Raw genomic sequence first — 14,190 nt, forward strand, 5'->3', positions numbered from 1 at the left:
TTGTGCCCAAGTGCTTTAGGAACCTAGGTAGGAGCCAACCCACCTGATTCTTTGCCCGTGCAACCCTGCTGGGCGGGCGCCGCCTGACGGGACAATACTGGGACAACTTGGTGATGGACGGCCCCACCGGCCAATCAGTGAGTAGTAGGGCTAGGTTGGTAGCCAAAGCGTCCCGCCCCTGCCGAGGAACTGGTTGAGGCGGGCGGGTAGAAGACTAAGCGTGACCTGTTCGCCTAGCCACTTAACAGCCAGGAATGGAAGCTGCAGCCAGTCGCTTGAGACGCCCCTGGCTTGGGGGTGGAGTTTGTGCCCGGTTTGCCAATCGGTCACAGGAGGAGGAGAAAAAGGGGCGGGCGCTGCACGCCAAGCTCCTGACTACAGACCTCAGAGACAGCGCGCGGTCAGGACGATGGCGACCGCGATGGCTGCGAGCGCCGCGGAGCGGGCAGTACTGGTGGGACGCGGGCTGAGGGCGGGGGGCGGCCAGCCGACTGGCAACGGGAACGAGATGGGTTTGATGCCACGCTCTCCGCAGGAGGAGGAGTTTCGCTGGTTGCTGCACGCTGAGGTGCACGCCGTGCTGAGGCAGCTGCAGGACATCCTCAAGGTAACGCCCGGCCTGCCATACTTCCTATCCACGGGGTCCTGCGAATCGCTCACCGCGGCTGCTGAGCGTGGCCTGTTCAGATTACCACTTCTAAGAGTACAGTCCAGATGCAGGCATGGTGGCGTGTAATTACACAAGCAGTGTGTGTCAGTCAAGGTCTTAGACCAGGTCTTGAGTGTGAACTATCTTTGAAATTGACATGTCATCTGTGAGCAAGCAAGGTGGTGGTGAAAGCTTGTGATTTCAGCACTGGGAAGAGTGAGGTTAGAGATTCACGGGTTAGAAGCCAGCCTTAGGCTCCATTATGAAACACTTGTCTCAAAACAAAAACTGATGATCCGAGCTCTGATGTGATCTCAGCCAAATTTTCCGGATTACTACGCCTGTTCCCTTACCCTAACCAGGCTCACAAAGCTGATGTAAAGATAAATAAACTATCTCAAAAATGCTTAGGACAGCGACCTAGGAAACCATGTTACTGTGACTACTGATTGTGATTCTGTGACTCTGCTCCCAACATATATCACAGCGCTCCAGTTAGCTAGGTTCTGTGCCTCTCTGTTCTGTGTTCCCACCTGCCTGCCTGCTCATGACATACTCAGGACTGGAATGAACAGGACTGAGTTCACAGAATCTTGGAGGCTTGGTAGGATAAAGGCAGAGGAGCCAGGCCAGGCCTGCCTTCCTTGCCCCTTCCCAGGCTAATCGGCAAAGTATCTAGGCCTTGGAATGGAACGCTGGCCAGACTGAGGGGAGATGTGGGGACTGCCCTGTCTTCCACAGGAGGCCTCTCTCCGCTTCACTCTCCCAGGCCCCAGCACCGAGGGTCCTGCCAAGCAGGAGAACTTCATCCTGGGCAGCTGTGGGTGAGCTGGGTTGAACAGGAGCCTTTGGAAGGGGTGTATACCTGGGGGAGGAAATGCCCATGGTACTGTGGGGCAGGCTGCAAGGGGAGGGAGCAGTAGCAGGCATCCCTCTTGACTCCTGTGTGTTACAGCACTGACCAGGTGAAAGGGGTGCTGACTCTGCAAGGGGATGCCCTCAGCCAGGCGGTGAGTCCCCCGGGGCCCTATCCCCCAACAGTCCTGCTAGTGACAAGGATGGTGATGGCTAGCTCTGCCACCAGCTGGCTGTGTGGCCCTGGGTCTGATCCTTGTCTTCTCTAACCTGTTTCCTTGTATGTCTGTAACGTGACAGGCAACCCTCACACTACCCCATTAGATAGGTTCAGGGAGGGACAAGAAGCCGGTGGCTTTACACTTAGTTCAGCTTGGCATCTGGACTCTGTGAAATACAGACATTGGAAGCCTAGGCAGGCTGGCCGCACATCAAAGTTGAATCAGCCACCCTCTGAGCTAAGGTCTCAAGGCCCAGGGATAGCCCTTCTCCTTTCTCAGCTTCTTTCCCCTCTCACCACTTTGTGGTTCTTGCTGGATCTGAGTTCCTGTTTCTTGACATTCCTGTTTATCTCCCTGGGGCATGGGGCCTGGGCCCTCAGCCACCCACCCACTGCATTGCCGGCTCATAGGATGTGAACTTGAAGATGCCTCGGAACAACCAGTTGTTGCACTTCGCTTTCCGGGAGGACAAGCAGTGGAAGCTACAGCAGGTGAGGTCCACTGCCCAACCTGGGCTCAGGCCCCAGGGCAGGCCCAAGCTAAGGCCTCCCCAGAGAAGTTTAGCAATTGGGACTTTGGGACCACAGCAAACAGCAGAATTAGGGAGCTGGTGCCTTGGGATGCCAGAGCCTGTTCCACATTAGGGATGTGAAACCTGCCGTACTTTGTGATTTTGGCCATGTGAGGACAGCTGAAGGTCCCTTTGAATGTCACTTAACAGGGGCTTCCCATGTACCTTAAATCATGCATAAGCCACCTGCCTATCCATAGGCCATGTGACACACATGGGGCATGTACACACAGACACACACACACACCCTGATCTGAAGCTGGTTCACACATCTGCCCTCTTGCTTCTCCCTGGACACATTCGCTTCTTCCCTTGAGCCCTGCACACTTACTACCTTATGGGTGTACTAGGGCTTGTCTTTTGAGCAGTAACTACATAGGGCCAAGAGCCAGCATGTCTTGGCTGCTATGATTGTCCAGGACCTGGCCATCCAGGTTCAAATACTTTGGAGGTTATCAAGACCACAGATGGTACCACCCTCTCCTGGGAGGTCAGCCTCTCAAGTGGGGCCCCATGTTCTGGGGTCAGGCTGAAGACCCAGAAATGTGGCTTCCCTGAAACTGACAGACTCCGGTTATGTGGGTGGTGGGACTGCTTCCAGATCCAGGATGCCAGGAACCACGTGAGCCAAGCTATTTACCTCCTAGCAAACCGGGACGAGAGCTACCAGTTCAAGACAGGAGCGGAGGTCCTCAAGGTACCCTTCCCATCCTAGCACCTTACCCTGAACAGTGCCAGCTCTATGTCCCCAGGCTTCTCTAGAACCTGCTCCTTCCCCAGACATGACTCACAGCTCTGGCCACATATATTAGCTTATGACCTGGATTACAGCATCTGTGGAGCTGCAGAGTTTAGACCTGGGAACCATGGTTACCTGGCAAAAACAGAAGCTACAGATGTTGCTTGCTGGTGCTAGGGGCTGGGACATGGGGGACCCCAACTGGTACTACCCAAGTAGCAGTGGCTGCCGGCCCCTCTCCAGCTCATGGATGCTGTTATGCTGCAACTGACAAGAGCCAGAAACCGGCTCACTACCCCAGCCACCCTCACCCTGCCGGAGATTGCTGCCAGTGGCCTCACGGTCAGTACCTCAGACAGTCCTTACCCCAAGAAAGAAGTCTCTACTGAGAGGTCCAGCCAGAGGGACTTCTGGGCCTGGGCAGTTTTCTGGGTTGGGTTCTTAGCCTGCATCTTGCCCCCAATATGTTAACCCGGTTTACAGCCAGTGGCTTCCAACCTAGCAGCCAGCACATAGAGATGATGGGAAGCCTCTGGTGCCCCAGCCTATGGAGAAGCCCCTAGAGGTGGGACTGGGCTACCCCCTCCCCCCGTAACTCCATACCCTGTAGCAGTGCAGCCTAAAGTTGGAGAGGGTCTCATCCCTCCTGCCTCCTCCAGCGGATGTTTGCACCTACCCTACCCTCTGACCTGCTGGTCAATGTCTACATCAATCTCAACAAGCTGTGCCTCACGGTGTACCAGCTGCACACTCTGCAGCCCACCTCCACCAAGGTATAGTCCTCCCCACCCCCCAGCGCCCCCACACCAATGCTGCCAAGGACCCTCCACCTAGACCTCAAGGACTCTGCTGTTTCTGCCTAGAACTTCCGCCCCTCCGGAGGTGCGGTACTCCACAGCCCTGGGGCCATGTTGTAAGTGTACAGGAAGGGGTCCTAAATCCCCTTCTCTCCTCCCCCCTCTCCTCTTGGGGTCTGGGGTCCAGGCCTACCCTCAGGATCCACTTCTTCTTCTCCCCCAGTGAGTGGGGCTCACAGCGCCTCGAGGTGAGCCACGTCCACAAGGTAGAGTGTGTGATCCCCTGGCTCAACGACGCCCTGGTGTACTTCACTGTCTCTCTGCAGCTCTGCCAGCAGCTCAAGGATAAGGTGTGTCCAGGGCATGCAGGGCAGGGGAGCAGGGCCGTTCGGGGGGCTCCACACTTCCTGAGTGCCCCCAGGTTGTAAAGACCACTAGACCGTGCATACCAGTCATCGGGCAACAGTTCCCAGACACAGTCCCCTCCTGTAACCCTAACACCTCACTTAGGTTCTAGTGGGTATAGCACCCCAGAAACCACACCTATAGCACCCCCCTGATTACGCCCCTGAAGCCAGTGGACACCCTACGGAACCTGTTGTTGACCACCACCATCTCCCCTCCTCTCCCCCCCCCCCCCGCAGATTTCTGTGTTTTCCAGCTACTGGAGCTCCCGGCCCTTCTGAGCAAGCACCCGCCTGAATCCTCCTCCCAGGGGGGGTAGCCCTGACTTGTGGTCCCTCTTCCCAACACATACCACATACCCCTGCGGTGCCTATCACTGTCAGGCACCCCCCCCCGAGTTATTTTTCTCCTTCCTCACTACTCTGTGGTACTGATGGAAGTAAATATGAGAGGCACCTGGGGAAAGGGGTTTTTTTGATTGGGGGGGACAATCAAGGAGATGGGCAGAGGTGTGGCCATGCTCCTAACCCTGCCTTCCTGGACACTCCAGGAACCTTTGGACTAAGGGTGGGACCAAGCCCAGGCCCCTCCCCTCTCCCACCCTCAGCTCCCATTAGAGAGTGAGGGATGGGGTTACAACTAAGCTGTGAAGTGGAGGAGGAAAGAGGGACCTGGGCCGGGGGAGAAGCCTCACTGTAAATAAGGTGCAGTACTGGGACCATTGGTTCTGTGACCTCAACCCACCTCTAAGAAATAAAAATCAGATGTTAACTGGAGCCCTGTTGTCTGTCTGCCTCCCTACTTAGTAGAGATTAGTTGAAGGTCCCTGGTGACCCATGGTCTCCCGTGTTCTCATGCCCTGATTTTCAGTTCCGCCTTTGAGGTGGAGTTCATAATCCTGCCTCAGCCTCTTGAATGCCAACATCACAGCCTGTGTCCAGGCTGCAGAGCGCCCCGTGGGGTAGTGGAAGTTCAGACTGTAAAAGGGATCATGGGCGGGCACATCATGGTGAGAGCCACCACACTGCCCCCGGCATGATTACAACACAATCCAGACTCAGGCTTTAGCAAACATGGCTCTGTTACTGTGATCCAGGAGGGCCCATGCCAAGGGCAAGCTAGCATTAAGGTTCCAGGGCCAAGTTGTCCACGCCCTTAGGCTTTTCCTGCAAGAGAAACAGAAGGGCCCAGTAGGTAAGACTCGGAAGCCCTGCCTGAACCCTCTCCACAAGGCCCTGCCCGCCCACCCCGGTGCAGCTGTGAGGGCAACTTCTATGGGAGCCCTCCTCTCTGAGGGGCACACCCCACCTTAAGTTCATCTTCCCAGGCTCACCTTCCCGGGGCTCACCTTCCGGGGCCTGGGGGAGCAGCAGCAGCAGCAGCAGCAGTGGACAATAACCAGAAGCAGCAACAACACCACAGTGCCTGGAGACCAGACAGAGAGGCACCCAAATGTGGCCCTGCCCTAACACCAGGGTAGGGCGCCTTGGATCAGGAGCCACACTCACCCGCAAACGTGAGAAAGACCACAAAGGCAGCGATGTCCCATTCAGACTGGAACAGCTGCCGGCTCCTCAGCCTCCCCAGTACTTCCTCTGCAGTGGCCTCCAGCTCACGCTTCAGCTCATCAGCAGAAAGTCCCATCTCAGCTACCTGCCCCACCCCCCCAAAGGGCCACCTCAGTCCAGGCCTCTCTCAGGCCGTACACAGTCTGACCCTACCCTGAGATGACCCCTGACCCCCCTGTTCTCCTCAGCCTTCTGCACTGTCCCCCCATTCCCTCTGCTCCAGACCCAGCAACCTCTCCCCACCATCTTCTCCACAGACCGGTTTGTCTCCCCTAGACCTGTGGCCCCCACGCTGACCCTGACCTGGGCAGCCCCAACCCACCCAGCATCCCATTACCTCCTCTCTCCCTAGCAAGGCTGCTTCCAGTGCGCCCACCTGCCTCTAGTGGCACTCTCTCCCTCAAGCCAGGTAGGTCCTGGGGATTCACACTGCTTCCTGCTTCCGGATCTGCACCACCTGAAACCTTAGCAACCAGCCCCGCCCTCCTCTCCAGGGCCCGCTGCCAGGCAAAGGCCAGGGGCCAGCTGACTGCAGGGGCCTAGGGAGGAAAGCCACAGAGCTAACAGTTGCTCTGCACCCTGGAATTTTTGTCACCTATTCTTAGTATCCCAGATGTCTTAGTTACTTTTCTATTACTGTGACCAAACACCGTGACCAAGATAACTTGTTTTTTCAAAAGCGTTTAATGGAGACTCACATTCCAGAGGGTTAGAGTCCACAAGGGGGTCCTTGCCCTTGGAGTGGTGACCTTCCCCGGTGAAAGCAGATCTCACTGTTCCTGTATTCTTGGCACCTGAGAGTCTAGATGCTGTGCTCAGCCTAGACACATGTGGACGTATGACAATTTCTTATTCGTGTGGCTCTTAATGGTTTGGGCAGGGGGGTTATCCAATGTCGGGCCCCTCATCTGACACAGCATACATGCCTGGCTTATTCACAGAATGATTACAAAGAGATAACCTCACTAGTCCCATTGTTGTTTTCTCCACATGTGCAAACTGGGGGTTGGGAACATAGCTGAATTGGTGTGTTGCCTACAAGGGTCAAGGCCTTGGATTTGATCCCAGCACCATGTGAACTGCACTTGTAATCCTGTACTTAAAGGTAAAAGAAAAGAAGTTGTTCAAGGCTATCCTCAACTATATAATAAATTTGAAGCCAGGCTGAACTTCATGAAACTATTTTTAAAAAGGATTGGGGAGGCCAGCAAGATGGCTCAACAGGTAATGGTGCCTGCCAACGAGCAGGGTAACTGGAAGATCAATCCCTGGACCCACATGATGGAGAGGACTCTGTCAGGTTGTCCATTCCCCTCCAAGTGCACACTGTGCCACATGGGCCGATGTGTTCGCCTGCGCAGTAAAAGAAGGAAGGAAAAAAGAAAGAAGGGAAGAAAGTGAGGAAGGAAGGAAGAAGGAAAGGGAAGAAAGAAAGCTGGGGCATTGTGACATTAAGTGACTAATGAAAAGTCATAAATACACCTAATTGACTCATTTACTGTTGTGACTGGGACAGACCTCAAGCTCAGAAGCTCTAAAGAGAGCATGTGGATTCTCTTAAAGGTATACAGGCCAGACTCCAGTGAAGACTGGCTGGGCTGTTTAGGGGATAGATATCTCTTGATTTTCTAGCCGGCAAGACCATGGCAGTGTGTAAGCTTAGTTACATCCTCTGACCATCTGTTTTAGTAGTCATGTCTGTAAAGTGGAACATGGACCATGTCTTCCTCAGGTAGTTAGGTTTAGGGGGATTGTTTTTGTTTTGTCTTGTCTTGTTTTACATTGTTTTGGAGAAATTGTCTTTCTAAAGAGCCCTGACTGTCCTAGAACTCACTATGTAGACAAGGCTGTTCTTGAACTCATAGAAATCCATCTCTGGAATTAAAGGTGTGTGCGACCACACCCAGCCTCAGGATGTGGGAATTCTGTGATCCTGTGAAATTTTCTCAGAACAATGGGACGCTGTGTTAGTTGCTTGTCCTTCATTGTGACCAAGTAGCTAGAAAAATAAATTCACATAAATTTGTGTACAGGTTCATGCATATGCATTTATACATCTCCATTGAAACCAGTTGGGTCCAGTGTACATACATTCTCACAATTACATTCTTACACACACATCCATACTTACACAAGCATATGGAGCAAAAGACCAAGCACCAGTGCAGAAGGAACTCGCTCATTCTGGATGAAGAATGAGCTCCAGTCTTTATTGCATAGAGAGAAAAAGCTTCTACCCTTTCACTGCTAAATGAATTAAACCCGAGTCATTAAGAAGAAAGCTTCGTCCTCTGTAGTAAGACTAGGCCTGCCTTGTTATTAAGAAAAGACCTGTTCTGTCCCATGATAAGGAGAAGCCTGCCTGCTCCCTCTGCAGCTTCTTCTTTTTTTCCTCTTTCCCTCTGCATTCTGCATATTACTCTCTTAATTTTGTATGTTGCCTTGTAATTTCTAAGTTATTCTACTCTGCATTCCCCTAATCTTGCTGTCTCCTCCTGCTCTGATGTAGCAACGTCCTTGCTCCCCGTGTTCTTACTCCCAGTGCTATGATCCCAATGCTTTTACTCCCAGAGCTGTACAATGTAATCTTTCCTGCTCTTTTGTACCCTTTTTAGGGAAAATAGATCACATAGTTTTTCCAAGTATCCTTCTCTCTCCTTCCTTTCTTTCTTTCTTTCTTTCTTTCTTTCTTTCTTTCTTTCTTTCTTCCTTTCTCTTTTTTTTTACAAAAGTTCACTACAAGTTCAAATATAAATTCAAATCATAAATTGAATAAGAAGTTTACAACAGAGAATGTTTACATGCATATCCACTAAGAGTAATTATCTAGCTAAACATTCATTATCTGTCACAAGCTCAAAAGTTTAATTGAAAGTTAAAAACCGTAATTTTTTCGACTAAGGCATTATCGAAATTTTGTATAGATAAACCCAGCCAATATGTTATCTTCTGTCCTTGCACCTATACTAAATCATTGGTTTCCTTCTTGTGACCTTTGGTAAATTGTTTTACAACCTCTTGGAACGTGCTCTGTGAGTTGTAGATCCCTGCTTGCTATCTCAGAAGCAGTTAACTCATGACACTTGAAGACTGTCACGGTTCTCACTGCAGCTTTGATTATCAGAGAGGACTTAATAGCAGTCCTATTATAAAAGATCTTAATAATTACTAATATAATTTTAGGAATTTATCACTTAGAATTAAGAAATCATCTATTTGCTGGGCAGTGGTGGTGCACGCCTTTAATCCCAACACTTGAAAGGCAGAGGCAGGCAGATTTCTGAGTTCGAGGCCAGCCTGGTCTACAGAGTGAGTTCCAGGACAGCCACCGCTACACAGAGAAACCCTGTCTCGAAAAACCTAAAAGAAAGAAAGGAAGGAAGGAAGAGAGAAAGAAAGAAATCATCTATTTATATAGCATCACTACAAGACAGTACATTTTCCTTGTTCTGCAGAGATCTATTCAAAAGGGTGGGCTAATACCTAGTGATTGCTACATATATATATATTTTTTCAAGACAGGGTTTCTCTGTATAGTCCTGGCTGTCCTGGAACTCACTCTGTAGACCAGGCTGGTCTTTAACTCAGAAATCCTCCTGCCTCTGCCTCCCAAGTGCTGGGATTAAAGGCGTGCGCCACCACCACCCGGCGCTACAATAACAGGAAAAGCATGTTAATATCTGGAATCTTTCCTCAGATGTAATCTCCTCAGTCTTGCTTAAAGAAGCAAATTCATCATAGATTTTCAGTCCATGGAGAAACCATCTTAAGAAGATCACCTGCTAGTTTTAGCTTTTCCTAGATGGCTACTGACAGGCTGTAAATGGTGACAGGCTGTAGATGGTGACAGGCTGTAGATAGTGACAGGCTGTAAGTGGTGACAGACTGTAGATGGTGACAGGCTGTAGATAGTGACAGGCTGTAAGTGGTGACAGGCTGTAGATGGTGATAGGCTGTAGATGGTGACAGGCTGTAGATGGTGACAGGCTGTAGATGGTCTGTCATGGTGTTGGGAACCTGCTTTGTTCTCTGCAAAAGCAGCAGGTGCTCTTCAATAATAATTATTATTAAATTATTATTGTATTGTTCTGTGTGTATGGATATTTTGCCTGTATGCATGTCTGTGCACCATGTGTGTGTGATGCCCTAGAAGGCCAAAGAGGTTGTCAAATCCCCCAGGACTGGAGTTTTACATAGTTGTGAGCCATCATGTATGGGTGCTGGGGACTGAACTTGGATCCTCTGTAAGGACAGTCAGTCTAACTCTGAGCCATCTCTGCAGCCTCACCTCATACCTTTTTTTTCTTTTTTGAGATAGGATCTAGCTGTACAGCTGAAGATGGCTTCAAGTTCACAATCCTCCTGCCTCAGCTTCTCAAGTGCTGGAATTTCAGGTGTGTTCCACCATGTCTCCTTCTCATCTAAAGTATACTGGTATAAGACATTTTCCTGTAAGCAGGAAACAGGAAGGAACAGCCTGCCTGTTTCTCCAGCTCTGCCATTTCCTCCCAGTATGACCTTGAACTTCTCTTAGCCTGAGATGTAAACATAACTTTATAGGGTACAGATTACTTAGCATCCCAGGGCTTCCCAGTAGATAGTTCTAGTTAACCCATAGGAGTGCCAACTTCTAGAGAGCGGCCAAAAAGCTAAGGCTCATGGACTGGGAGGTGGGTTTTACCAACTTAGAGTCTTGATGCCAGAGCTGACTGGGTGCCCAGGATCCCCCTCTATCTGGGAGTCTTGTGTGATTAGGTCTTGGTAATTGCCAGGTGTTGGGGTCAAGGGCTTAGGGAGCACAGATAAGTAAGTCCCTGGTCTTAGCCCCTCCTGCCTGGGGTGGGGGGTAGGTCACAGGAAGGAGGAAGGAAGCTGGGATTCTGTGGCTAACTGCCAGCCCTCCCCTCCCCCTCAGCACACCCTGCCAGCTACTCCAGCTCCCCCCAGCTGCTCCAGCTCCCCCAAGGGACTCGTCCACCAGGTGCTACATGAGCCAACTTTTCTTACTCTGTGTCCTCTGCTGCTTGCCCACGGGTCCCTGTCCTTCTGCCCTTCTCCCTCCCAGTCATTATAACCTACCTCTGACCTGTGTGAATGAGTGTGAATGAGTGTGTGAGTGTGTGTGTGAGTGTGTCCTTCATTTGAGATCTCTCTATCTCTTCATCTCTTCCAACCCTGCTCTTTGAGCCCCTTGCCCAAGTTCCCTGTTGGAATATGAATAGCACTTTCCCTTTAACTGTGACTCTTTAAGGACTCCAGTCTAGACATAAATACTAGGGTCTGAGTGGAAGGTCATTGACAGCCTATTGTAAGGATGAGACAAGCTTGGTAAATTTCTGAAACCAGCATATCTCAGGATGGGGACTCAACCCTCGCAGCCCTCCACCTGGGATCATGGAGTCTCAGTCTTACCAGGGGATATAGAACATAGCCAGGAACAATACCCTCAGTCAGGGTTTAGAAGTGAGAACTTCCAGCCAGGTATGCTGGTCCCAGCACTTAGGAAACTGAGGCAGAAGGATTGCCACAAACTTAAGACTGTCCTAGTCTAAGCTACCTAGGGAGTTCCAGATTGGCTTAGACTACAGTATAAAACTACAGTATAAAAAGTCTTTGGGACAGGATGGACAGGGATGCAGCTTAATTGACAGAGTGCTTTTCCAGTGTGTGTGAAGCCCTGGGTTCAATTCCCCAGAATAATACAAAACTAAGCATGATGGTACACGTCTATAATCCCTGCACTTTGGAGATGGAGACAGGAGGATTAGTTTAGGGTTATCTTCAGCTACGGAGTAGATGGAGGTCAGCCTGGGCTACATAAGACCTTTTCTTTCTTTTGTTTTTAAGATTTATTTTTATTTATTTGAGCACACTGTAGCAATTTTTAGACACACCAGAAGAAGGCATCAGATCTCACTACAGATAGTTGTGAGCCACCATGTGGTTGCTGGGAATTGAACTCAGGACCTCTGGAAGAGCAGTCAATGCTCTTAACCCCTGAGCCAGTTCTCCAGCCCAAGACCTTTTCTTTTTTTGTTTTGTTTTGTTTGTTTTGAGACAGGTTTTTCCCTGTGTAGCTTTGGCTGTCCTGGAACTCACTTTGTAGACCAGGCTGGTCTTGAACTCACAGAGATCCACTTGCCTCTTTTTGCAGAGTTCTGGTATTAAAGGCATGCACCATCGCCTACTAAGACCTTTTCTTTTAAAATTTACTCAGAGTAGCCCCTCTGAGCCCAGCCATAGCAACACAACACTTCTCTCCAAAACTCTCCCAGCAACAGGTACCATTGTACCCTTGGCCCCATGGATGAGAGGCGATCACCCTCTCCCTGCTCTTCGAGGCCCTCCAGCCCCAGGACCCCACCCTGTGAGATGTTTGGTCCTGTGGGCATTGAGGCTGTGCTAGACCAGCTGAGGATCAAGGCTATGAAGACTGGGTTTGAGTTCAATATCATGGTAGTAGGTGAGTTAGGGGCAGAGCCACAGAGGGGAGGATGAATGAAGGCATCTCACCTGTCCTGCACTCAGTCTTCTGATCTGCAAGGGCATCTGACCTAATAGCTCACAGGAGGGCTGAAATTAAATATAGGAGATATTGAGCCCCTAGATACAAAATCAGCCAGAACCAGATTGCCCCAGCCAAGGATAGTCATGAAGAGCCTTGCAGTGCAGTGACCACACATGACTGTGCTGCAGTACTGATCCTGATTCACCACGCATGACTGTGCTGCAGTACTGATCCTGATTCACCACGCATGACTGTGCTGTAGTACTGATCCTGATTCACCACGCATGACTGTGCTGCAGTACTGATCCTGATTCATCACTCATGACTGTGCTGCAGTACTGATCCTGATTCAGTAGATGGCTTAGAACCCACAGAGTGGAAGAGGAGCCCATTCTCAAAAGTCTTCTTATTTCTCTGTATGTGCATCTACACACATATGTGTACACATACACACACACACACACACACACACACACAGTCTCTAAAACAAAACAAGGTGTTTTAAGAGAGAGAGGGATCTGGGCAGTGGTGGCACACACCTTTAATCTCAGCACTCAGGCCAACCTGGTCTACAACCAAGGCTACACAGAAAAAAACCTGTCTCAAAACAAACAAACAAACAAAAACAAACAAAAAAGTGAGAGAGAGAGAGAAAGAGAGAGAGAGAGAGAGAGAGAGAGAGAGAGAGAGAGAGAGAGAGAGAACTCAAGCCGTGGGTTCAGTCACTAGCACTACAGAAACTGGGCATGGTGATGCATGCCTGCAATCCCAACACCTAGGAAATGGAGTCAGCAAGCGTTCAAGTCTTCATGAGTAACCTAGCCTAGCCAGTTTGAAGTCATCCTAGGCTATATGACCCACTGCGGGAGTGGGAAAGAGAGAGGCCTAGAGAAATGGTTCTGTGATTAGGATCACTGGCTGTTCTTCCAGAGGACCTGGGTTCAATTTTTGTCACCCATGTGGCAGCTTACAGGTGTCTGTCATTCCAGTTCTAGGGGGTCCAATGTCCTCTTTTGGCCTCTGAGGGCGTTCCACATATGTGATACACAGACTCGTGTGTGTACCCAAAGCACTCAAATGTAAAACAAAAATAAACATATCTTTAGAGGAAAAAACATCCAGAGGCTATAGATCTGTGATGCCATACTTGCTAGCATCTGTAAGCAGTGGGTTCCATCCCAGCACTAAAAAAGCAGGAGTCAGAGAGATCGAGAAGCAACTCAGTAGTTCTTCCCACACAAGCCATGAAAACTGGAGGCTGGGGCTGCAGAGCCTGTCTAAGTAGAAAGGCTCGGGCTGCAGTGCCTGCTGGCATTCCCAGAAGTGCAAAGGTAGGGAGTGGAGAACTCTTGGGTTCTAGTAAGAAACCTGTCTCAAAAAAATAGATGGGCCACTCCTGAGGACTGACTCGCAAAGGTGAACCTAGTCTCCACACGCATAAATGCATGCACGCATGCCCACTCATGTTCTCTTACTTAACTGGCCTCTCGCTGTGAAGAGACAACATGACCAAGGCAACTTTGTTGTTGTTATTGTTTTGAGTTTTTGGTGGTTTGTTTGTTTGTGTTGTAAAGATTTTTTAATCCCAATCTGAGGTTTCTACCCTGCCTTGATCATTCAGTTCCCAGATAAAAGGCACACACAACCTTAATATTTACACTAAGCCTTGAACAGCGCAAGAGCTGGGCAGATACCAGTCCTCTGGTATTAGCGTCTACTTCACTAATGATAACTCTGACTTATTACTGACTACATTTCATCTGGGCTGCTCTTAACTCCAAATGGCCAGTCCTCAGAGCCACCTTTTCATGACTCACCTAACCTGAGGAAGCTTCTCCTCCATTCCTTCTCCTCCCCTCCCCTCCCCTCCCCTCCCC

At 50.2% G+C, this 14,190-nt stretch overlaps 3 protein-coding genes across 6 annotated transcripts in view; 2 read left to right on the forward strand and 1 right to left on the reverse strand.

The window, feature by feature from the left end:
* Positions 1 to 215: 215 nt before the first annotated feature.
* On the forward strand, positions 216 to 5,013 carry Rogdi (rogdi atypical leucine zipper). Its single transcript, XM_028788375.1, has 11 exons — positions 216 to 454; positions 536 to 607; positions 1,391 to 1,473; positions 1,605 to 1,659; positions 2,136 to 2,216; positions 2,898 to 2,993; positions 3,279 to 3,377; positions 3,695 to 3,808; positions 3,899 to 3,948; positions 4,056 to 4,182; positions 4,477 to 5,013. The coding sequence occupies exons 1-11, from the start codon at positions 410 to 412 to the stop codon at positions 4,516 to 4,518; spliced, it is 864 nt and encodes a 287-aa protein (XP_028644208.1). The 5' UTR covers positions 216 to 409; the 3' UTR covers positions 4,519 to 5,013.
* A 281-nt stretch (positions 5,014 to 5,294) lies between these two features.
* Smim22 (small integral membrane protein 22) lies at positions 5,295 to 6,258 on the reverse strand. 3 transcript variants are annotated; one of them, XM_028788405.1, is made up of 4 exons: positions 6,143 to 6,258; positions 5,746 to 5,890; positions 5,586 to 5,662; positions 5,295 to 5,403 (listed from the first exon to the last, which is right to left on the reverse strand). In XM_028788405.1, the coding sequence occupies exons 2-4, from the start codon at positions 5,879 to 5,881 to the stop codon at positions 5,362 to 5,364; spliced, it is 255 nt and encodes an 84-aa protein (XP_028644238.1). In that variant the 5' UTR covers positions 5,882 to 5,890; positions 6,143 to 6,258; the 3' UTR covers positions 5,295 to 5,361. The 3 variants fall into 3 exon arrangements, with proteins under 3 accessions (XP_028644238.1, XP_028644236.1, XP_028644237.1); XM_028788403.1 differs by having other exon boundaries at positions 5,571 to 5,662; XM_028788404.1 differs by having other exon boundaries at positions 5,571 to 5,662; positions 6,182 to 6,253.
* Positions 6,259 to 10,664: 4,406 nt separating this feature from the next.
* Positions 10,665 to 14,190, forward strand: part of Septin12 (septin 12) — a 17,679-nt gene continuing 14,153 nt past the window's right edge. The window contains exons 1-2 of one of the 2 annotated variants that reach the window (XM_028788389.1): positions 10,665 to 10,786; positions 12,081 to 12,268. In XM_028788389.1, coding sequence (XP_028644222.1) covers positions 12,109 to 12,268 — 160 coding nt within the window. In that variant the 5' untranslated portion in view covers positions 10,665 to 10,786; positions 12,081 to 12,108. The remainder of the gene's footprint in view (positions 10,787 to 12,080; positions 12,269 to 14,190) is intronic. The other variant, XM_028788388.1, reaches the window with a different exon arrangement.

The sequence above is a fragment of the Grammomys surdaster genome, unplaced genomic scaffold, assembly GCF_004785775.1.
Source record: "Grammomys surdaster isolate TR1022 unplaced genomic scaffold, NIH_TR_1.0 125745, whole genome shotgun sequence".
Classification (NCBI taxonomy): domain Eukaryota; kingdom Metazoa; phylum Chordata; class Mammalia; order Rodentia; family Muridae; genus Grammomys; species Grammomys surdaster.

Excerpts from the sequence above, each read along its gene's own strand:
- Smim22 (XM_028788403.1), bottom strand. The coding sequence starts at position 5,881 with ATGGGACTTTCTGCTGATGAGCTGAAGCGTGAGCTGGAGGCCACTGCA. Across the intron at positions 5,663-5,745 it reads GGTCTTTCTCACGTTTGCGG|GCACTGTGGTGTTGTTGCTG; the intron begins GTGAGTGTGGCT and ends TCTGGTCTCCAG. Across the intron at positions 5,404-5,570 it reads GGAAGGTGAGCCCCGGGAAG|GAAAAGCCTAAGGGCGTGGA; the intron begins GTGAGCCTGGGA and ends TTTCTCTTGCAG.
- Rogdi (XM_028788375.1), top strand. The coding sequence starts at position 410 with ATGGCGACCGCGATGGCTGCGAGCGCCGCGGAGCGGGCAGTACTG. Across the intron at positions 455-535 it reads CCGCGGAGCGGGCAGTACTG|GAGGAGGAGTTTCGCTGGTT; the intron begins GTGGGACGCGGG and ends CGCTCTCCGCAG. Across the intron at positions 1,474-1,604 it reads TTCATCCTGGGCAGCTGTGG|CACTGACCAGGTGAAAGGGG; the intron begins GTGAGCTGGGTT and ends TGTGTGTTACAG.